Below are 24,834 nucleotides of genomic sequence, written 5' to 3'. Positions count from 1 at the left end.
TTCTTTATTTTTGTTCTTTGAGTCTACAAATTTGTTGAAGAAATGAGTTGAGTTGCTCTATATTTCACATTCTGTATTTGTTTTCTTTCATTTGGTATCATTTAGTTTTAACTGTATTTCCCATTTTTCCCCATAAATGGAGTGATCTCTAAACACTTATATATATTCAGATTCAGCATTTTGACCAAATTCTTCATAAGTGAGTCCTACTTTATTTTTCATTTTGTGTCATATCAGGAGTCATATTAGGGTAGCAGTAGCCTAAACCCGCCATTGTAAACTTCCTCCTCAACTTTAATCAAATGATTTTTTTTCCCATTGACTTTTTCCAAAGTCAATTTATATAATTTTTATGTCTAAATTTATTAGCTGAAATTCTTTTATAAGGAACATTCCCAAATCATCTTGGGTATTTGGTTTCATTGGAAATATAATTTACGAAGAATATAATATTTTTGAATCTTATTTCATAGATTTAGTTTGAATTACCTAAAATCATAAACCTTGTGGCCTTTATAGCTGAGAATCAAACCTAGATTTTTTATACCATTTTCTAGTTATTTCAGATGCAGTGCCAATAGGAATTATCATAGCAAGTTCTACTTTGTTAGCAAGTTCTACTTTGTTGCTTTATAAATATAAGTTAAAGAGTGAGAAATAGGAGAGTTGGGTAACTCCTTTTTCTCTTCAGTTTTCTGGATAAATTCAGAAAAGAATAAGTAGTTTATTTGATAAACTATAGAGGTGGTCCCCACACCCCCCAAACAACTGAGTGTTTGGAAATCAGCTTGGATTTAAATTCTTGCTGTACCACATAGCAGCTGTAACCTGATTTTTGGCAAATTAACCTTTCCATGCTTCAGTTTTCTCATCTATTCTATGAAGATCCTAATAGTGTCTATTTTAAAGGCTTATTATGAGGAATAAATAACTTGTAGAAATATTGTAGTAATTGTTAGTACAATATCATACTGTTTTCCTGTTTATGCTGAAAGTCATTATAGGTCTAAATTTAGTTGATCTTGTATGGAGACCTAAGAGTAGTGTCAATCTAGAGAATGAAAGCTATAGATATATTTGATCAATAGTTGTAATTGCAGAAAAAGTGTTTCAAGTTTTTAGTTATATACCTAGGATTATATATTTAGCGAACTTTTGATAGTATTTAATAGAACTTTGAATAGTATTTGAAATGAATCTGAATGTTTTGTATTTTAGATATTTTGTGTTTGAATTAGAGTGAAGGATACTTTTTGGAGATTTAAAGCTTTTACGTCTGCACAGTAGGAAAAGTGTTAAGTATATTGCCATATATTCAAATGTGTACAAAATGCTGTATTTTGTAGTATGTGGTGAAAGAAAATGCCCTCTGCCCTTTCCCTGTTTTCTGTTACTTACTTGTTAGAGTCAGATGATATGCTCTTATTTAAATTATGTTTACAATCATTATCTTAATCACATTTGGGGAGATTTTGTCATTTTTTAAAAAAATGTTTTTATTAGTTGTTCATAGACCTTTATTTACATATGGTTCTGAGAAACGAACTCAGTGCCTCACACATGCTAGGCGAGCACTCTACCATGGAACCACAACCCCAGCCCCAATTTTCTCATATTTTAAAAGAGCCTTTTAGCAGAGTATTACTTTATAAAGCAAGGCTAATCATAATTGGTTTTTTCCAGATGTATAGCAGTGCTTACAATTTTGCATTGTTTTCTAATTGTTGACATCTTCAGATATGATCGAAAGTGTATGGATGCATTTGGTTCCATAGTATACTTTTTCTATTCATTCACTTGCATTCATTGCATAGAATTATGAAGGGCTTTTCACTGTACTTTTGTGGAGTTGTCAGGTATGTTTAGAGTCACATTCAAAAGGACAGCTTGAACATAAATTTGTACAAATCATGTATTGTAACAAATTTGTGTTACAATACATGATTTCTGTAACTTAAAATTTTTTGGAGTATTTTAAAGAACTCCGTATTTGTTCATGTGTATCAGAGTGGGTACATTTAATCCAATTTTCTAGATGTATAGGTAGGCAAATACAGTGAATAATTTGGTTTTGCTCCTGTGAAGATCCTAACCAGTTGTTTCAGTCTCCCTCCCTCATTATTTATGTGAGATTATATCGTCTAACCTGAGGAAGGAAGAGCTACTATGTGCAGAACTGCAGGTTTGCAGGATTCTGTTAGTATTTTATGATAGAAAACTGTTTATTCTGTAAACCAGCTTTTTGGTATTATTTGTTCACCATATGCCCAATATTTATGTATTTGCTAATGAAACAGAATTTTGATAGACTAAAATTATAAAAAGTCATTAGAGCTTTTCCGTTTCAATAGAAAACTGTGTGCGCGTGTGTGTGTGTACGCAGTAAAGGAAAATGCATATAAAATTCTAAGCTTATGAAGATACAAAGGAATAATGAAAGTGGTGAGTATGTGATTAAATGTGAAGATCTGAGAGCTATCAAAGTCTTCGGGGGTGTCTGTCTGTTCAGGTACTTTACTACAGACACATTTTTTAGGTGCTACAGTTCTGGCAAAGCTTTATGTCTGAAAGAGCACTGGAGCTGAAGGTCACAGCCCAGGCCCTTGAATCCCTGTGTCCTGAACAAATTAAAGGAAATGACTTGAGCTTTTTTGTGAGGATCAAGAGTTAAGTTTCTGAAGATGGAAGTTATTTCTAAAATGCAGATTGCTCTGGCACCTAATTTAGGATGAGATATATTACTTATGAGGGAGCACAGTAATCATTGTTTGGGTCTGTTAAGATTTGACTGTTCATTTTATGATCTTGGTCAAGGTACTTGCCTTCATCATGGTCTGTCTCATGTCCCGTTTTTTTATGGGGGAATAATCATCTTTATTTCATGAGGGTTCTTAAGAGGAGTAGGGATAATTACTGTCAAATGTCTAGCACACTACTGTGTAGGTACTTTGTTCATAGTAGCTGTTATTTACTTTTGAACTATTATTGATAGTTAACAAATGCTCAGTTTGTGCAAATTAATGTGAAAGAAAATAAACACCCTTTTAATGGAAGGAAGAAGTTGTAAATATTAACAATGGGTAGCATTTGTGAAGAAAAATATCAGTGTTGAAAAATTTAGTAAGCAGTATTCTTTCCATGTTTTCTTGGTGCATTATAATTTAATAGATTCATTGCTACATATTTGTACATGCATGCTTGGTTATTCTTATAACCAAAACTTTGATAAGAAAGTTCTAAGCCTAGATTTTATTTATACTTGGCTTTCCTTTCTCCTTGAGTGCTGTCATCTCCTTACTATGTGTATTGTTGAGCCTTTTTTGAAAACAAAATTTGAACATAAATTTGTACAAGTTTAAGCATAATTAAATAAGGAAGAACTTACATATTTACAAGTTCATATTTTGCTGGTGAATTCATTAGTCTTCAGTTTTCATCTCTGTTCTCAGTCTTTGGTTCACTCTATTACTTATTCTTGCCCATTATTATCTTGCAGTTGTGGAAATGGGTTGTGTGTGCATGAGAAACCATCTTTTTAGTTCGTTAACTCATCATGGCAGCTGCTGAGCCATGGCAATACCTTTTAAAAAAGGTAATAGAAATTCTTGTCTGGGAAAATGTTAGGAATCAAAGTTAACTGATGTGAAAGAGCTGTGTATAAGCTTCTAAAAAAAAAATCTGTTGTTTCATGTAGGCTTTTAAATAAAAGTCAAATGCCAATGTTTCAACTCTGGTTTGATGCCTTGTGAGTATCATACAGCAGGAAACAATTTTTACTATTTCTTTTGGGACCACCAGTTTAGTCAATGTCTTTAATTTCTTTTTAGAATCCATGAACTTGATCATACTGTCTCACTCCTTGTCAATCTCTGGCTATCACAGTTTTCTGTATTTGGCTGTCTTTCTCTTATTACCTAAAAATGACATTGTTTTTATACTATTAGGCTAATTTTCCTGATTATATGTGTTGTAAAATACTTGAGTACTTCGCATTGAAAATATGGATACTTTTCAGGATTTGGTGGCTTTTCAACATGTTTTAGATGAACTTAAAGACTCCTGTCAACCTTGTGCCTGTAAAACTGCAAGTTAGGGGGAAAATAAATTATCATTTAACATATTTTCAATAATTAAATTAACTGCATGATTAAAATTAAAGCATTGAGTTTGTTCAAAAAATATCGTGTCTTATGTCATAATTAAGAGCTAAATATGCCACCATGACTATATTTCATGTTCTATGATTCACAATAGCTACTTAATATAATTCTCAGAATGTCAAATATGACAGTTTTTACAGATTGTTGTGAAATATTATAGGTATATCTGTTAACAAAATTGATTTAATTCTTCATAAAGTAAATCTAATCTTACAATCAGATAACTTTTGTATAGTTATTTCTGCTGTATGTATGATGCATATTTCAGATTAGTTAGTATCATCTGGGAACAAATAAAGTGACCTTGATGCCTACTTCTCAATCTGAGAAAAGAGGAACAGTCATACTTTGAAAACATTGTTAGGTGCTGCCTAAATTTTAAATTTCAGATTTAGGACACATTAATTTGATTAAAAAGACAACATTTTTTTCAGAGTAATTTACTCACACCTAAATTTAGACCTCAGTTTTACTTCTCAAAAATGAAGCAAATTGCTTCATTTTTCTAAGCCTCAGTTTGCTTTCTATGAAATGGGATTGAAGCTGTCTTCATAATGTTGTTAGGGATTAAGCAAAATAAAAAATACACATCAGTAATATATGAAAAATAGTGTCCAGAACAGAGTAAGCACTCAATAAATAGCTGTTTTTATCGTTAGAAAATAACTTTGCAAGAAAGTGAGTCACAAAGTTTGAACTGTGAATAAAGATTGTTTAATTTGAATTTTGATATCACTATTTTAATGGCAGCTGAGAAGATATATTTCTATTGGTCAAATGTTTTTGTGAAAGACTTTAGGAAAATGTTTAAAGTTTCTTAATCTTAGGTTATAAAGATGAACATTTTTTATTGAAATTACCATCAGATTGGTACCATTCCTGTAATTTTTTCTTGCCCCCCCCCAGATATGTACATCAGCAATTTACACATAGAATTTTATTGGAAAAAATCAATTTAATATACATAATGATGAAACAATAAAGAATGCCTGTGTTTCTTTTGTTTCCTTGTATTGAGGTATCAGACTCAAATCAAAAATACATGAAAAGTATTTTTTGCTTTTGAATCATTTCCCTTTAGAATACCTGTCATTTCTGTCAAAAGATTTTGCATAAACTTAGAATTTTATTGCATTATTATTTTGAGTTTTAAGATGGCAAAATTAGAAATGACATATCATTTTTAAATTATTATCAAAGCAAAGGTTCGTACATATTAACAAGGTAATGAATAAGAATTGTGTTTTTCCCCATGATGCCCCTACCCTGTTTATTATTAAAGAGAACTAAAACAGCAGCAAATACATTCTCTTTTTTACGTGAAAAACACAATGGAAGTCAGGCTCACAAAACCAAATATTGCTTTTGAGGATTCAAGCAAATTTAGCAAATATGTTAACTAGGTTCATAGTCTCTAAAGACTGAAATTCTTAACTGCATTATTTTAGTTGGTGAGAGTAAGTGGGCAATGAACATGAACTCTCAATAGAACTTTCTTAATTTTCATGTGGAATCTGGGAGGAACCCCCAGGCACCCCTGGTCTTGCCTCTGTTGCCAACCACTGTTGTGTTAAATTCTTACCATTTTACTTTGTTGAAATGTTTCTCTGTATTCGCTTTATAGTTTCTCACCAGAGAGAATTTTTAGATTCTAGATTAAAAAAAAAATCCTCATACCTTTTACTTCCTGTCTTCTTCCTCCAATGTCCAGTATCATACTCTGCAGTTATTGCTTCAAGGAAAAAGAAAAGTTTAATTAATGAACAAGATTCTCTCAGTATTGTATAGCAAAGGGAGAAGAAAAGACGGATTAAAGCTCCTTTTTATTTTGCTTTGTTCAATCACCAATTGAATGGAATAGTATTGAGTGGCAGCCAAAACTATGGAATTTGAGATTACTTGTTTCAATATTGAATGAAGGCTCAGCTGAGAGAGAAGAGTTTTAGTGCATTTTTTCCCCCTTAGTGGAATTAAGGTGACTTTCCTTTGCACATTGTGTCACCTCAATTTAGGAGCTAAACAGCTTGTGCTTGTTGTTGGGTAACTTAACTTTGCAGGTTTGTGGGACATGATGTTTTTATAACAGAAGAAAAGAGTAGATAATGATGTTCTGAATCTTTAAGGATCTGAGATTAACAGTTCATTATGCATTTATATGCAATTTTGTGTGCATACCTATGAAATGTAATTCATAGTTTCCCCCCGCCCCTGCATGATTTTTAAAGATCTTCACTATCAAGGACAGTGAACATAAGCAGAAAGACTTTAAGAAACAGATGTCCCTCTACCAGAATTCATTGTCTGGGCTGTATTTAATATAGATAAGGAAGAGAAACCTTAATTGCATGATGGGGTAGATTCATTGCGTAATATAAATCCAAGCAACAGATTTTGTGAAATGTGAATTGTTTGGTCTTATCAGAGGAAACAAAATCTTCAGCATTTATATAAATCATCCATCATGGTAGCTGCTGGTGAAAGGGCTCTCATTATCTGATACTTAAGATTCATAAGTGATTTTGTATTTTTATTTCTTTAGAAACAAGTTGCTTTGGGGATTATTAGTATTCAACAAATTATTTAAAACTGCACATCAAAATATTATATAATTTTACATGTGCTGTGGTTCTGCTCATTTTTATGCTATATCAGACATCAGAGATATCTTTGGAATTTTAAAGAAAATTAAAGTACATATAAAGTGGCTGGTAGACTTGTGATCCTAGAAACTATTATGTCAGAGTGCTTAGATTTGCATAGCTTTGTTTTTGTCACCATTTAAATAATTAAATTTGAATTAATATAAAGAGTTTTGTTACTTTAATAACAGCCTTTCTTTGTAAAATAGTATGAAAAATAATTTCTAGTTTATGACATGATAACCAAAAAAAGAAATGTAATACAGAAATTTTCTATAGTAATATGGATAATTTGAAGCATTACGCAAATATGTACACACACATTTATGTATATGAAGAGATTCTCTTGTGTATTTCAGGAAGAGTGATGTTTTGCATGATAATATATTCAGGTAAACTATTCCAGTAAAATTATAAACAATTGGATTTTTCTTTGAAAGTTTGTAAATGTGAGGTAGCATTGAAAAATGGATTAATGGGGGATCCTTAATGTAATTAAATATTATAAGAGCATACATATACATGTATGTATATTTCTATATAGTTGGTGATAGGGTCGAATTAAATGAATGCAGCATAAAACTGAACTTGGAGACTTGGAGAAATAATCCTCCTTTTACTCAACTAATTTAGCTATGCCATGGTGATTGTAGTACTGAGAAAGATATTGCAAATATATTTAAAGTCAACTGCTTATTATAATTTTCAAGTGACTACTTGTAATTTTCTAATAGTTAGACATCAGTAAAAGGTATTTCTGTCATCATCACTACCAACAATAAATATATGCATTAGGCAGAAAAGGAGACCAAGATCCTAGAGATCTGAAAAGGAACAAGAACCAGCCCTGTCTCCTCTGCTCATTCTGCTCTATTATTTTTCTAAAAAGATAGCAGTTTTCATTTGATAGACTTTAGGTAGAATCGTATTAAATTGCTATTTGAGTAGTCAAAAATAGTATAAAAGGCAATTTTATGTGGTACTGTCTAATATTTATCAAGCTCTTGGTATATGCTAGCCACCGTTATAGGTAATGAAGGCACAGAATTTGATGGAATAGACAAAAATCCCTGACTTCATGAGGTTTGCAATCTCATGGAGTTTCTAGCCAGATCTCTGTCCTTATTTTGGACTCTGGTATATTCAGCTGCCTACTCCATATCTCCCCTGAGATTCTCAATAGGCTTTTCAAACATGATAGGTAAAAACCGTGCTCTTGCTGGAGAAACAGTACACCTGTGTTTTACCTGCCTTATTATAGCAATCAGGGCTGGGACTATGGATATATGACCTAGCTCAGCATTTTTCTTTCTCTCCCTCTTTCCATTGTCTTCTCACTCCTGTTTCCATAATAGAGCCAATAAATAAGATAGTAATTTCTATAGCACTAAATGATGATTTTTTTTATCTTTTGAATTTTAAAATGTACCTACACTTGAAAATGGTGTCTGCTAGACTGCTAAATATAATATATTTGTTCTTTCTAATACATTGTGGCAAGCTTTTCTGTATCCTTCACTACACATGGTAAATAGCTGTGACATGTTGTTATTCAGTGAATGAGCTTTGGATAAGGAAATCAGCAGACCCAGGTTGAAGTTTCAGATTTGCTATTGAGGAGCTCTGTTACTTAGATATCCATCAGTAAATATAAATAACTCCTCCTACACACAGTCGGCACTACATAATGACATTTTACTCATGATGGACCGCATATGCAATGTGATCTCATAAAATTATAATGGAGCTGAAAGATCCCTATTACTTGGTGACATTGTAGGGTACCATGGCACCTTAGCGTAATATATTAGTCACATGTTTGTAGTTACCACTTGTATAAAAGCACATCAATGAGATTATATATAATACATAAAACTTAATAAATGACTATGTTACTCATTTGGGTATTTACTATACCTCTTATTACTTTAGAGTGGACTCCTTCCACCTCTAAAACAAATTTATAGGGCTGGGGGTACAGCTCAGCAGTAGAGTGCTTGCCTTGCAAGGTCCTAGGTTTGCTCCTCAGTATGTGGGGGGAAAAAAAAAGAGTTGTGCTTTTTTTGGTGGTTGTTTGTTTTTTAATAGCATGCCTTATGATACCAGTAGCAGCCTTATATATTTTTGCATCTTTATCCTCCCTCCCTCCCTCCCTCCCTCCCTCCCTCCCTCCCTCCCTCCCTCCCTCCCTCCCTCCCTCCCTCTCTCTCTCTCTCTCTCTCTCTCTCTCTCTCTCTCTCTCTCTCTCTCTCTCTCTCTCTCTCTCTCTCGTAGTGGGGATTGCACTAGGGGGCACTCGACCACTGAGCCACATCCTCAGCCCTATTTTGTATTTTATTTTATTTGGAGAAAGGGTCTCACTGAGTTGCTTAGTGCCTCACTTAGTTGCTGAAGCTAGCTTTGAACTTGAGATTCTCCAGTCTAAGCCTCCCGGGCCATTGGGATTACAGGCATGAGCACCGTACCTGGCCTCTATCATGTCTCTTGTTTGCATCAAGAGGCCATGTTGAATGCTTAACCTAAACCATCTAGTTTGTGTGAAGTACACACTATGATGTTTATACAGTGATGAAATGGCCTAGCGATACATTTCTCAGAACATATCCTTGTTAAGCAACACAAGACTGCACATCAATGATATTATGAAAATAAATGAGATAATAATTACTAAGTGGTTTGAAAATGAGCTCTTGAAGGATGAGAATTGATATATAAAATGTAGATAATTTTAATATTGATAGTTTACATCTTTTTTGTTTGATATTTAAGATATGATCTCAAAACTGATGTATATACTTTGAAGTATATCTAGTTGTCTGGTTTAGTGTGTGCTCAGCAAGCAGCTTGCTTTTCCCAACTGTTATTTTGATCATGTTTATGTTTGACCAACATCATTGATATTTTAATTTTATGTTGACCAACATCATTGATATTTTAATTTTATGTTAAATTCCTATGAATGAATGTGAGAGTTTTAAAGCATCATCTAACATGCTTTAAAAAATTGGGTTGGTAGAATTGGAAAAAATTGCATTTTCCTGGTTTGTCTTATCATCTTTTCCTGTTTGCATGCTCCCACTGTATAGTTCACTTGAAAGAATAGGATGGCAACATAAATTCAGTGTCTTAATGAGAAATCATATTGAAGTTGAGAAGCAAACAGATAACCTGAAGCCACAAAATGAAATTTACATCAGCCCTCCCTTGGTAGAGCCATCTTCCTGCATTGTTGAGAACATAGTCCATCAATAATTTAATTCAGTTACATTTGGTTATTTAAAAAACACTTTGGGGGCTTCAAGTCTGATTCTTCATCATAATTTACATGATAAAGTAATCATAACGGTGGTGCCAGTAGCATATCACTAAAAGGAGAATGGGGGAAGTATCTCTCTTCTGTCATAAACATTTTATTATTTTTTCAGATATTTCTCTGGGGTTTGATAAACTGCTCTTTTGTATCAAGTCATATTTAAATGTTTATATATGTAAGTGGTATAATGTTACAAGTTGTAAGGGAAAAAATCCATTAAGATCTGAAAATCAAATTTTCTGTACTAAATATCTTTGAAATGTATAATAAAACATGCCTGATGAAGCTAAATGACCTTTGTTACAAATCAACGTTTCTTATGCTTCTTATTGGGAAGCATTGCATTTTTTTATAATTTGTATAGTTCAAGACTTGCTGAACGTTAAAGTGAATTAGAATGACTTGACTTAAATATACAGGAATTTGCTTTATTCTGTAAGACAGAAAACCGTTTTTTGCCCAGTACCATGTTTTAGACACACTGAAAATTGCCACATTGTGCTGAAAATTGCTTTTGCTGTTTTTAGCATTGCTGCTACTTTAAAATTTTACTATAATTTTAGAAGAGTCACGTATGTTTCTTGGGCAAATAAATGTATATGTATATACGTGTTCATCATAGCTTGGTGGAAAGAACACAGACTTTGAACAAACCACAGCAAGGTTTCATTCCTATTACTGTATGTTACATGTGCATGGGAACATATCATTTAATTTTTCCAAATCTTACCTTCCATAGCTATAACGTAGGGATAATTATACCAAATTTATTGTTAGGGGAATCAAATGAGGTAGTCTGTGTTGTGCTGGCTCACTGTTGGTTTATAAACTTTTTATTTGGAAAAAAGTTTAGAATTACAGAAAAGTTGCAGAAATTGTACAGAGAATTCCATATATTCACCTGGTTTGCCCCAATATTATCATCTTGCATAATGTTTTTTACATGAATATTGTACAGTCATCAGGATCAACAAATTGTCATTGGCACAATACTATTAACTAGAGTCTTTATTCACATTTCACCTATTTCCTTTCTTATTACTTATTTGAAGAGTCAATCCATGATTTCACATTGTGTTTAGTTGCCATGTCTCCTTAATCTCTTAGTCTGGACAGTTTCTCAGTCTTTCATGATCTTAATACTTTTGAAGCGTCCTGGTTAGTGTTTTGTGGACTGTCCCTCACTTTTGATTTTTCTGATGTTTTCTCATGATCTGACAGAGAATATGCATTTTGGATAAGAATACCAAAGAAATGATCTTCTCTTCTGATTGCATCAGGGGCACATGGTACCAACACAACTTATTACTGGTGATATTAACCTTGATCACTTGGTCAAAGTGGTATCTTCTAGATTTCTCCATTATAATTTTCTCCTCCAAATATCTTAGGAAGATACCTTTAGACAATATAAACAAACTGTTTATTTACCCACTGAGTCTAATATCCCTTGCATGCAACTGTTATTAGGGTGTTCTAGTAGTTATTTCTATTTTCTTTATAGAAGTTTAATAACGTAAAAGGAATAAAGAGAGTTATTTCTTCCATAATTACTCCTTTCATTGTGCACATATGGATGTTTTTCATTTTATGGGTTATAATTCAGTGCTAGTGTTAGTTTTGTTCAAATTATTCTAGCTTTGGTCACTGCGCGCTCTGAGATTGGTTCTCTTGCCCTTTGACATGGCCTCATTCTCTTTGAGCATAGTCTCTGACACAACAAGGTGCTTCCAATTCATCTTTTAGTTTTTCTGCCTCAGTCCTGGAATCAATCACTTCTCCAAAAAGCCTTGTAAATTCTGTTCAAAAAAATAACCACCAGTCATTTAATATACCTTTTTCTAATTCTTGATAGAATTGTTTTGTTCATTTCTTTTTCAATCTCCTTCAGGGGCAGTCTATTGAATTTAGTCTCACCAGGTATGAACTATTGGCTCCTAACCTTTAGCAAAGACATAAACTCTTGCATACAACAGGAGGCTACAGATCCATATCCATCTATTCTTTGTCCTAAGATTGTACTGGAACAATACGGATTGTTACTATAAATTAAAACTTTTCTCTTATGCCATTTGTCATTTAGGTCATGATATATTTTAGCATTTATTGTTAGCTTTTAAAAAATTGGGTGGGGTTTTTTTGGAGTCATCTCTTGGTAGATAAACTTAGATACTAGAAGTTAACATGTAATCTAATAAGTGAAATATGACATTGTGACTTTGGGAAAATTAATTCTTCTAGCAGCTGAGTTTTAGTTATTTAACAACTAATCTTATGATTATGATGGAAGTAAAAGTGTGCTAAAGATTTTGCCTTTTTTTTAAGGGTCTGATTCCTACATTAAAATGTATTTTAATGTGCTATGAGTAACCTCTAGAGGGTGGTTCTGGGTAACCAGTTTCTCTTTGTTAATTTATTTTTTCATGATGTCCTGTCACAAAGGTTGAAAATAAAGGTAGGGGTTGGTGGGAATGAGAATGTAAATGGAATAAAAAAGAAAACTGGAATGAAAATATCATACTCATACAAAATGTAGTATAAGAAGAAAAGTATTAAGCTGGACAAGTTGTATTATGACCAAAGTTATAGTTCAGGACTATAAGACAATTCTGAACCTTTATGCACCTAGAAACATATAATTGAAATATCAATATGAATATTTTAATGTTTACATAAATATTTGATATTTACTATTGAAGGATTAGGGGGTTTTATTTTAGACTCATCTTAGTAGCCCTTCAGAACTTTAGATTTGCATGTATTTTTTTTTAACCAGATTAAAAGTAGCAGGGAGAGGATTTTTTCTTTCTAGATCTATGGCTTGCTTTAGGGCTAGGAGACATCTTCCTGCTTTTGCTGTTTCTGTAAATGCCAATATGCTGTATTTTAGGATAGTATGTCTTGAATCACATCAGTAGTGTCTGGAGACATCTCTTTGATAATCAAGGTAAACTAAAATATAATTTATTATAATAGAAAGTTTTCTAGAGAACACCCATTGTACATTAAAGCAGCCAGATAAAGGAAACTAGAAAAGCAAACTGTGAGAAATATGAACAGAAAAAAAACTGGGAAAATAAACAGGATGAAATGAATCTAGTGGAAGTCATATAAATTTACATTTAATTTTTGTTATTTTTAATCATAATTTCTGTGTCTTTGAAGCAGAGGGAGCCCCTCTCCCTTGGCAACTGGAAGCTCTAATAAGCTAACTTGTGAGTCTGTGATTGTAGATATGGATGTTTTCAGTTTTTCTTATTTCCAATGAATGAAAAGACCAGGTTTTTTTTAAAGTCCCGCCAACTCATTTTGGACAAGCGCATTCCACATTAGTTGGTCTGCTCTTGTGGTTTTCTGGTATTATTTGCTTTATCTTGACCACCAGTGTGGTAGACTCAAACTGACCATCTCTGCAGGGTTACTAAATTTAGTCTTCTCATCTGTATGTATGTTGTTCAGTAAGCGTTTCACTTTGGTAAATGAAGGGTCATTTGTGGTTTCTGTCTTCAAATATTGATACATTATATTGGGAATGTTAGTATGTTTTCATTACTGTTAATGTCAGTGGCATTCATATCAATGACTATAAGAGGCATGCCAGGAAAGATGTTGAAAAGTCTATCATTAATTTGTCCTTTCCTTACCATCAAGCATACTTGTCTGAAACAGTCAGTTGAAGTCACCTGCTTCACATGACCATTTCCTCCAGGTTGAATAATTTATATAATATGTTAAGTTTTAGGGATTTGCTAAATCTCTTTTGTTACTGAAAGTTGACAGAGAAATAAATCATAAGATTAGCTTTCAGCCCTCTGGTAGGATTAATTCTAATTAATTGTTATTCTATTAACAATTCAAGTATACATTCATTGAGCAACTACTATTTGCTAGGTTTTGTGCTACACACAGGGTTTACATTAGTAAATAAGAGGCATGTGAGATAAACAATACAGGGACATAGCCCTTTCCCTAACTCATCCTGCAGGATTAGCCCTTTGTCCTTGTTTTTCCATATAGTAATGGCTGCACTGATTCAAACTAATAGGGAAACTAACTTTGTTAAAAGCTCTACATCAGGTTTACAGCTTGATAAACAACCATGTGTTCTGTATCTTTCTTTTTTCATTTTTTGTATTGTCTTTTCTCTCATTTTGTATCCCAGTTTCTCTTAAGTTCAAGAGGAATCTGAAGAAAACTGGTTATGTAAATGCATACTGAAATACTATTTAAAATTTTTTCATTTCAGACTTTTAACTTCCCAGTTTGTCATGCTTTATTCTGAAATACTAATAAATTAGAAATCAAATTAATGATATAAACATTTTCCCCTAGTTTTACTGGAATGAAACATTTTATTTAACTGGTTTAGTGTGACTTTCAGATGATCTTGAAGCAGTTGAGTGATAGAGTTCAGTGTTTGCCCACGATTACTGTATGTGTTGATTTTTTTTTCTCCAATTTTTTTTCTCAAGTAGAAGATTATGATTTTAATTACAGATTTTCTGTTAAGTAATGAAATAACTATTCATTTGACCTCTGGAAACTTTAGTTTCTCATTTCTAAAATATGAATACCTAACTTACATATCTCACAAGTAGTGAAGGGTTAGGGAAGAATCATCTTTTTAAACACTAAAGATCTGTAGAAATGTCAGCTGTTGTTATTGAAACATGACTAAACCTTACTCTGTTTTAAAAATTAATAACAGTAATGCATTTGTATTAAGTTCTCTATTAGGAGTTTAGAAATGATGTTTTTTAATATGTGACTGAATAGAGTTAGAATGATGTAGATCACCAGCCCCAGGTGACAGATGACCTTCAAATCTTGGTTTTGAGGTCTGTTTGACTAGAAGATGAAAAAGATAAACCAACCCACTAGCCCACATATGACCTGTATTACTGAACAGATAGCTCTCCATCTTCCTCCAATGATTATGGCAGGGTTTTTAGATACACAAGTCATCCTCTTTTGATCTATTGACGTGACCGAAAGGAGTCTGATTAATCATCTTACTTAGGATCATTTCATTTAATACACGGTCTGTGGATTTTTGGTTATTTCCCTACTTACTTTTCATTTTCTGACAATAACATGGTTAATTAAAATTTTAAAACTTTAGCTTGACCTTGCCCCCAAGGAAATTTGAAGAAAGAAAATCTGTACACTGGGGTCTAGGATTAAAAAAGTTTCCCATAGCTTCAGGAGAAGAGATTAGGACATAAAGATGGAGAATTTATGACATGTTCTTCCAGACTGAATTTTTATGTGTGGCCAACACTTTTTCCAAGACAACTCTTAGGAATTTTCAGAGACATATGAATATAAAATGAAACTTTTAAAAAAATTTTCGCCTTTCAAAGGGGCACAAACTAGTTCATGCAAATTGTATACAATTATTATAGATATAATCATAACATACTTAGCATTTTATAGTTTACAAAGTGCTTTTACATAGAGTAAAGGTTAGGTGTCATTATTGTAATTTAAAGATGAAAAAAAGACTAAGATAATTTATAATTGCCCAACACTGTTCAGCTAGTAGGTGGTAGAACCAAAACCTCTTATCTCTAACACCTTGCTGCTTCATACACCTGTGAGAAATTCTCACCAATAAGAAGTGAATTAACTCTTATAGAGAAGAAATATTTACTACATCACAGGAGGTAATTTACTGAATTACAGTAATCCCAGCAATGTCTTCCAGCCATGTCACAAACTTTAAATTGCTTAGTTGATATTTTTAAAGGTTCCTATGAATTATAGGGAGTAACTAGATTCACGTTTTTCTAATTAGGAAGCTGAAAGCAAAAAACATGAGTAATTTCATGTTACAAGATCTGACACCAGATCTGACCCATTCAAGGTAGTCTTTTCTTGTATTAACAAGCCTTTTCTTGTATTAACTATTAAGTAAAACTGATAATCTTGATAATGACAATAACTCTTAAGTATTGAATGCTTACTATTTTAAAAGGAAACTAAAGCTGGGCAGTAAAGTAATAAAAACAGATTTTATTTAGAAACTATTGTAATATGGAAGAGATCTTGATATAGGACTGTGCTCATACTCCAAATACAGCCTGGACAAGTGGGACTTACAGCTAAAGAGTGGGGTGGTGGTCAGAGGATGGAAAATTACTAAGAAGAAAGAAACATCGGAGTAGGGGGATTCAGATAATAGGTTTGGATTCTTGCCAAAGGCAAGGGTAGTGGATGAAGACCAGATATTGAGGATGATCAGATATCAAAGATGAATAGATATCGAGGGTAAAGGGATTTCTCTAAACTGAAAACTGGGTTATGTAGAGAACACAGAAATGTTGAGTCTTAGTTGAGAAGAGGATTCAGGGGCTCTGACTAAAGTTTGTTCAAGGAGAATATTATGGTTTGGATGTGAAGTGTCTCCCAAAAGCTCATGTCTGAGACAATGCAAGAAAGTTCGGAGGAGAAAATGACCAGTTTGTGAGAGTCTTAATCTAATCATTGAATTAATCCCTGATGGGAATAACTGAGTGGTGGTTGGAGGCAGGTGGGGTGGCTGGAGGAAGTGGTTCACTGGGGGCATGGTATGGGGTATATATATTGTATCTGAGAGTGGAGTCTGTCTGCTTCCTGATCATGACTTGAGCCATGTTCTCCACCATGATGTTCTGCCTCACTTTGAGCCCTGAGGAATGGAGCGTGCTATCTATGGACTGAGATCTCTGAAACCATGAGCCCTCAAATAAACTATTTGACCTCTATGATTGTTCTAGTCAGGTCTTTTAGTCACAGCAGTGATACAACTGACTAAAACAGCTGTGGCTCTGGCTCAGCAGTAGCACACTTACCTGGCATATGTGAGGCACTGGGTTTGATTCTCAGCACTACATATAAATAAATAAAATAAAGGTCTATCAACAACTAAAAAATATATTTCAAAACAAAACAGTGTCTTGTGAATCTTCCTCTTGTTTAGGAACATAAAAGGCATTCTTTTTTCCTGTGAGCTAGCTAAAACTATTTCTTGTTCACTTGCCTTTTGTTCATGAAGGACCAGCAGACACATCTGTTGAGTCTTGGTGATGGTTGCTAATTCCTGTACTGTGGGACCCTTGTGATGTTTAATGAGGGGGATACTTTTGAAGATAAACAGAAAGGTAAAGATTAGAGGCTGAATCATCTGTGTACTCAAGTTCATAGACCTTCAGGATCCACCAGTTGTCCCAGGACTGACTTTCTTTGGTATCATACAGCACTGATGTGATGAATTTTTTTCATTTGTTTTTTGAACCTGATTATGGTAGAGACATCAAATAAGTTGCCTGGGACAAAGATGTAGCAAGTGCTTCTAACCACTGTGGAAGTGCCTCCTTTTGTAGACAGGATCATACTAAGGGAACTGTTGTCACATGGAACATTATTCCAGGTTTCTCATGATTGACAAGTCAGTGTTCGGTCCAGTGATGTTGATGTCCAGGGCTGGGGGGAATTGTTTCAGCAGTGAGTAGATGACTCTGATATTGAGTCACACCATTTAGCCACCTGATAAGTTCCAAAAGGTGGGAAAACTTTCTTGAAAAGTAGTGAGGTTGTGGGTGGAAACTTAGCCAGTTCTGTAGCTGTCCTTTCTGCATCACCTCCTGAGAAATTGAGATTACCTACAAGGGGGACTGTAATGTCCTGAACAACTCCTCCTGATAGAGCAATTTGAGCTAGAGGAAGTGGGTAATTTTTCAGAGATAGTTTTAAAAGGGAAGAAAATTATAGGGACCCCAGTATGATGAAGGTATTTAGTAAGATTAGTAAGGTAACAAGATCAGGCGCAGTTGAATAGCAACAGATAATAGGTTTGGATTCCACAAACAAAATAATTACCAGGAGCATCCAGGAGTCATAAAGTAATTATCTGATGGCTGAGGGTGACTAAAGAAAAAAAAAATGGTGAAAGGAATTGTTGGAGGTGGTTCATGTGTGGTTGGGTGAATATGAGAAATTATGCCAGGAGGGGCACTGGGTTGTTTCCATTTTTATGAAGGATGTCTGGGGAACCAGTAGAGGATTTGATTCTTTATGTTGGATTAGTGATGACTAGGTAAGTGTAATGAAATGCTCATTCTCAAAAAAGGCCTTGTAATAAAGTTGTGATGAAAACAGACATGACCCTTTTAGGGGTAGACTGAAAAGACTGAGGAATTTTGTCACATGGCTATTTGTCCAATTTAAAATGGTAGAGGGAGAGCGAGGAAGGGTTATAGCAAAATAGGTATTTGGATTGATCATTGGAATGTGGGAATACTGGATGTGCCCACAGGAAAAGGAGCGTAATAACAGAAGTCTATAGCACTATGGGTAGGAGGCTTCTTTAGCGAAGACTTGCTGGAGGTGGGTGAAAAGTCTTCTGAGACGTAGGGAAAGGAGGGAGGAGTAGAAGCTCCTAAAGTTAAGGACCAATGTGAAGAAGACTAAATTTAGGTGAGGAAAAGCCATAGTGAAGTAATTGGGAAGTTGAGCAGTAGAGTGGAAAGCCCTTAAGGTTCTTGAAAGCATCTTTGGATAAGAGGATCCCAGATAATGGATATGAGGAATGATTTCCTGATCATGGTATACAGGGCAAAGGCAATTGGAAAGAAGTTAGGTACTCACATCCCACAAGATCTCAAATTGTCAGTTGTCATTTTGTTTTAGGTTGAAGAAAATATTGAACACTAGAAGCTTAGTCTGTGATGATTGTTCTACCCAAGCTGATATAACATGACCCAGATATTGAACACACAGTGATTGCAACTGAATTTTGTCTCTAGTTCACTTTTGCCTAATGCCTTAACAAGGTATTTTGTGTCTAAGAGGAAGTTGCCATAACTGTCAGAATATATAAGGAGGTGACCTACATTATAGATTGAAGTGGAGGTGGGAATCTTAAGTCTGTCCAGTTGGCATTTCGGGTACTCAAGAAGTATAGAAGGCCTCAGTAAATCCTTGGGAACATAGCAGTCCGGGTAAATTGCTGATTTTTCCCAGGTGAAGCCAAACTAGTATTGAGATTCCTTATAAAGAAATGCTTAACACACACGCACACGCACACACACACGACTATGAAATATTGCATATTAGAGGAGACAGCAGACAGGATAGTATGAGAATCAGGCACCAACTGACTAACCATATCCTTCCCCTTTTGACTTTTTAATAGTTAAAATGGGACTATTGCATGGAATAGAAGTGGGATAGCACATTCTACTCATGTTTTTTTATCTAATCTTTCTTAATCACGGGAGCCTTTCAAGTCCTGGTCTTAAGTGGTATTGGGGAATATTGGGGAAGGGCATGGAAAGATCTATTTGTTTGAGTTCTGTATCCCATACATCTAATATCATCAATTTTTTTTATTATAAAGAAGAGGGAATTCTAATAGTTGATTTAAGCCTGTAATTAAATGGGTAATAGGCTGAAAGGAGGAAAGAAATCCCAGCCCCCTTGGGGGAAGTCAGACAAAGCCATTAGGGAACTAGTTATGAAAGGAAGGAGTCAGGGACCTATAGAAGGAATCCTGCAGGAATTTTTATATCCCAATTCTGAGAAGATCCCTTCCCAACAAGTTTACTGGGGTAGAGTTGAGGAGGAAGTTATACAGGGCTTTTAGAGGTTCCATAGAAATAGAGGCAGATCATAAGGTAAATTATCAAAATTCACAGGTGAAATTTGGACTCTGAGGAAGAGGGACACGAATTAAAGGTGGTGGTATTAAGGAAGAATGTGTTGCTGTACCTCTAATGAGAAATGTGGGAGGGAGTTCAACTTATAGGGTTATTTTCACTTTTAATAGTAGTTGAGGGCATTGGGCATTTACTTCCCTAGAGAAGAATCGGGGATTTCTGAGGAGGGGATTTGGACTTTTCACCTCATTTTGAGAACCAGGTAATTCCAAGTCCAGTGTCCATTTTCCTCAATATGGGTGTGTGTCCAGATCAGAGGGAACCCCGAATTGTGGAGCTTGCATTGTATATATTCCATTTTTTTAAAAAAAATTCTGTCTTCATAATGCTGGGCTAATGTCTGGAACTCAGATAATATATGCATTTTTTTCCAGTTAATATTATTTTTCTGTAATGTCATGGGATTCTGACCTGAGACTATTTATAAAGTTTGCATGGTCATTGCAGAAGCTGTTTGAGAAGTCAGTTCTAGCCTGAATGGTCTTTCCATGTTGTACCTCATTGAGGATGATGGCTACCTTTTCATTCCTTTGTTGTTTACAGTTTTGGATGTGTAGGGAAGACTCCTAGTAATTTTTTTTCTTCCTTGAGTCTTCAGTGGAAATCCGGGTTACCCTGAGATCCATGAAGGACATTAGAAAGGATGGTTCATTTGGCCTTTATAAACCAAAGGGAGGCATCTCCAGACCCAACTAATGGGAGGATAAGTTGCCATAAATTGGGAAATCCTGAAGAGTATACTCCTAGAACCTTTTTTGTTTTCTGGAGTCAAGAAGATTCTTGGTGATGGCATGTAGTTTAAATGCCAAGTCTTCATTGGCCTTGCATGGGAACTTGTATTGGCTACAAACTAAGCTTCATCTTTGGGAGATGGGAGTTTGGAGTTGAGGAGCTGGAGGTGCAGGTGGTAGAGAACATTCAGGGAGAGAAGGCTATAAAAGGAGGGTTGGGAGAGGAGAGGAATTTGGGGGTGTAGTGGAAAGCTTTTGGTGGTTTGCTTGGTTGGAAATTTTTTTCTGAAGTCATTGTGAACGTCGCTAATTTGATAAGGATTGAATTATTTAGCCATTTTTCAGCTTCTTCATTAAAGGTAAAATGGGCGGACTACTGTACATCTGAAAATTTTGTTCCCTTATGCTCTAGAACCTTCTCTTAGGTGGACTAGTATGGTTATAATCCAGGAGGTCCAAAGGGGCCACTGTAGCTGAAGAGCGTTTTTAGTAAAAATTTGCCAGTAAGAAAGCACACAGCTAGTTTATGGGCTGCAGCGGTGAAGCACATAGTCAGGAAGGATTTAAGAAGGAGAGTTACAGTTGACCTAAGTTCCCATGGGAGGAGCAGAATTAAATAGAACAGAGAAGCCTAGTAGAGAATCAGGAAAAAGATTCCCGCTGAGGCCTTAGGGAGTGGATCCTTACTTGCAACAGAGTTGGGGGAAATTCCCCATTCTATGATTTCAGGAATGAAGCCCCACTGGAAACAAAGTCTGGGCGTCTAACACAGCTTTAGACAGTACACAGGTTGCCCCTGTATTCACCATGGTTTGACTTAAAAATGTTCAACGTTACATGGTGTGAAAATAATGCACATTCAATAGAAACCATACTTTCTGTTTTGAATTTTGATCTCGGCTAGGGATGTGTAGTATAATCTTCTCTGAAAAAGCTAAGCAGCATCAGCGAGCTGTGGCTCCCAGTCAGCCGTGTGTTCATGGGGGTCAACAGCTGAGACTCTATCCTGTGTTACTAAATTGTGATCACTGTGACAAAATACCTAAGAAAAACAACCTAAAAGGAGAGGTTTATTTTGGGTCAGTTTCAGAGGTTTCAGTCCATATCAGCTAGCTTCATTGCATTGAAGCCTGTGGCAAGGCAGGAACAGCATGGCAAAAGGGAGTAGAGAGAAGGAAGAAGGGACTGGGGACAAAATATAGTTCCCAGGTCCATGTCCTCAAGGACTTACCCCCTTTCGACTAGGTTCCACTTCCTACAGTTTGAGCCAACTTCCAATAGTCCTTTCCACTATGAATCCATTGATGGATTAATCCATTGATGAGGTGAGAACACTTATGATCCATTACTTCCCCAAAGCCCCACCTCTGGCCCACCTCTGAAAATTGCTGCCTGAGCCTTTGAGGGACATTCCAGATCCATACTATAACAGTAGGTTAGGGGTATTTATTGCATTTTGACTTAGGATATTTTCAGTGTATGAGTTTATTGAAACATGACCCAATTGAAGTTTAGGAGCATTGCTAGAATCTTAAGAATCAAAATATGCCCTCACCATTCTTCAGCAGACATTTATTTGACACTCAAGTCAAGCAGCAGACTGGAAACAAAGTGTGTTGAGGATTGGTTGTTATATCTGAGGGCCTAATGATTGGTGGTTGGATCAAAAACAGAGCTGGACAGTAGTTAAAGCAGTACAAATAGACTTTATTCAGGAACTATTGGAATATTGGGGAAAGAACTGAGCTTAATTCCAAATATAGCATGGATAAGGAGGGATTTATAGCTGAAAAGTGGAGTGAGAGATTCTATCAATGTTCACCATTGGCTCCTGTCAAACATCTTGTTGAAGGTACAGTGTCTGCCTTCATTTGACCAGTGGGGTATGGCTATCACCTAATCATGGAATTATGAAACCACCAACCATCAGACAGTGGAAAACATTTAATGGAAGCAGAAGAGTGGGACAAGTACACTTTCAAATGTTGTGGTGGGACCAAGGAGTTCTTGCACGTGCACTTAGTTCATTTTTTTCTTGCATGATGGTACTAAGCTAAGTAACAGATTTTACCTGAAAGAGCTTATGGTCAGGAACAGTTAATCACCTATGTAAAGAGGTGATTGATAGAAAATAGATGTAGTGTTTTATAAGAGAATTACAGTTAAGCTTCATAAAAATTAAAAATATAGTGAAGATAAATCCTCTTGAGACTTATAGGTCCGTATAGGGAGAATATTACTGAAGTTTGGAGGAACAGATTACTTCTGACTTTGGACTCTGAGATGAAGTATCATCTAAAAGAAAGAAGTTACATCCTAAAAAGATTTCATTGGAACCTATGATTTTTAAATACCTTATTATTGAGAAAGTGCACTATTATGGAAAGAACATGGGCTTTGGAATCAGACTTACCTACACATGATTTTCAACTCTGCCATTTATTTAATAGCTGTATTATATCACATTGCTTCATTTCTTTGAACTTCAATTTTCTCATGTGTAACATCACAGGTGAACTGTGACGATTTAAATGATTAAAAGGGATTACAGTTTTAAAAGCACCTAGCAAAATGCCTGGCGGTACCTAATTGCATTTCGATAAATGTTAGTTCCTTTTTCCCCTCTTATCTCGCTCATTTCAAAGTCCCTTCCATACCATTAGCTTATTTTATGAACACGGAGGCAGGAATTCCAGGTAGGAGGCAATTGCAGTAGTTCACTCACTCATCAGGCACTTGCTGACTACTTGCTTTATATAATGCACATGCAGAGGCAGGCATTAATTATTTTAAGAGACATTTCAGAAGTAGAATGGGTAGAATGTGGGAATTAAGGGACAACTAGGGGAAGGAAGGCAGAGGAGAGGGTAAACTGATTTATTTCTAGTATAATCTCTAGAATCAAACTAAGGGCTTGGGAAAGGATTATTCTTAACTTTAAACATGTGCAGTTGCTCTCCATGTTTGTATCCACAAGTTCAACCAACCCTAATATTAGAAAAAAAAATTACATAGTAAACATGTACAGACTTTTTTCCTGAAACAAGTCATTATGCCTAAACAATGCAATAATAACTATTCACAAAACATTTATATTAGGTATTATAAGTAATTTGTAGATGATTTAAAGCATACAGGAGGATATAGCAGATTATATGCAAATATCACATCATTTTATCTGCAGTACTTGAACATTCACAGATTTTGGTATGGGGGGATTGGTGTCCTGGAATCAATCTTCATGGATAATGAGATGATTCTACATAACATTAGCTGTCTTCTACTTGAGAAATTTGTTTTCTGTAAATTTTATGTTTTTTTTTTTTTTAAAGAAAGTATATCACAAAAAGTTCAATGGTTGTATCTGGTGTCAGTATACATCTGCCTCTAAATATCGAATTTATTATAGAAAAATATCACTTTGTACACACTGATTCTAGCTGGCATTGCAATATCACTATTACAGTATTGACTGAGTTTGCCTTTTTCTTTTTCTCAACTAGTTTGACAGAGGTTACTCTTACAATATCCGTCATAGCTTCGGAAAGGAAGGCAAGAGGACAGACTATACACCTTTTAGTTGTTTGAAGATTATTCTGACTAATCCACCAAGCCAAGGAGACTATCATGGTAAGTGCTTTCAGTGGATATGCTGGAAACTGCAGAAACCTAGCTATGCAGGAAACACTGAAGCAATGTAATGGCTTTTTTTGCATTACTGACAGGGCCCAGTTTGTAGCTTATGTCAGTCATGAGTGTCAAGCTAGAGCACCATTACTCTAACAGTGATTTGTCTTATTACTGAACTAGGTCAGGCAAGAGAAATTCATTCAGCTGCATTTTAGTTTGTGCTGGACTGGGCTTTTCAGTTCTCAATTTCCACACTTCTTCTGTTCTCTTTCCCCCTTTTTCTGCAGGTGTCTTAGAAAACTGATATAAGTTTTTCAAAGCTTATTGGAATTGAAATACTGTAGTTTGGAATATTAGATTCATTAATTTTTTATGAATTTTCTATTCATTAATTTTCTAAAAGACTACTGAGGAAGAGTGTGTTTTATTCTCATTACTGTTATTTGATTAACCAACAAATACTAAGCAATTTTGTAAGTCATGGTATCAAACATACCTATCAATTTGCCTGAGTTGTTAGTTAAAAAATCCATGTCAAACTGTAATTTGAAGACAGCCAAGTTCATTTTTTTTTTCCATAAAGCGTTTTCTCTAAGCATACATGGAAAAGTTTCTCATTTGTCTGGTGTGTCAAGCAATTATTTAATAGCTCATATTAATAAT

General features: G+C 34.8%; 1 protein-coding gene across 3 annotated transcripts in view; it reads left to right on the top strand.

Annotated features, from left to right (window-relative positions):
* The window catches only part of Prim2 (DNA primase subunit 2), a 261,225-nt gene that overhangs the window by 189,700 nt on the left and 46,691 nt on the right, over positions 1–24,834 (top strand). For all 3 annotated transcript variants that reach the window (XM_005318524.5, XM_040282880.2, XM_040282881.2), the window contains one exon: positions 24,045–24,171. In XM_005318524.5, the coding sequence (XP_005318581.1) occupies positions 24,045–24,171 (127 nt within the window). The remainder of the gene's footprint in view (positions 1–24,044; positions 24,172–24,834) is intronic.

This window comes from Ictidomys tridecemlineatus, chromosome 8, assembly GCF_052094955.1.
Source record: "Ictidomys tridecemlineatus isolate mIctTri1 chromosome 8, mIctTri1.hap1, whole genome shotgun sequence".
Lineage (NCBI taxonomy): Eukaryota > Metazoa > Chordata > Mammalia > Rodentia > Sciuridae > Ictidomys > Ictidomys tridecemlineatus.
The sequence above is the reverse complement of the archived record's forward strand: the minus strand, read 5'-3'. Positions and strand labels throughout refer to the sequence as shown.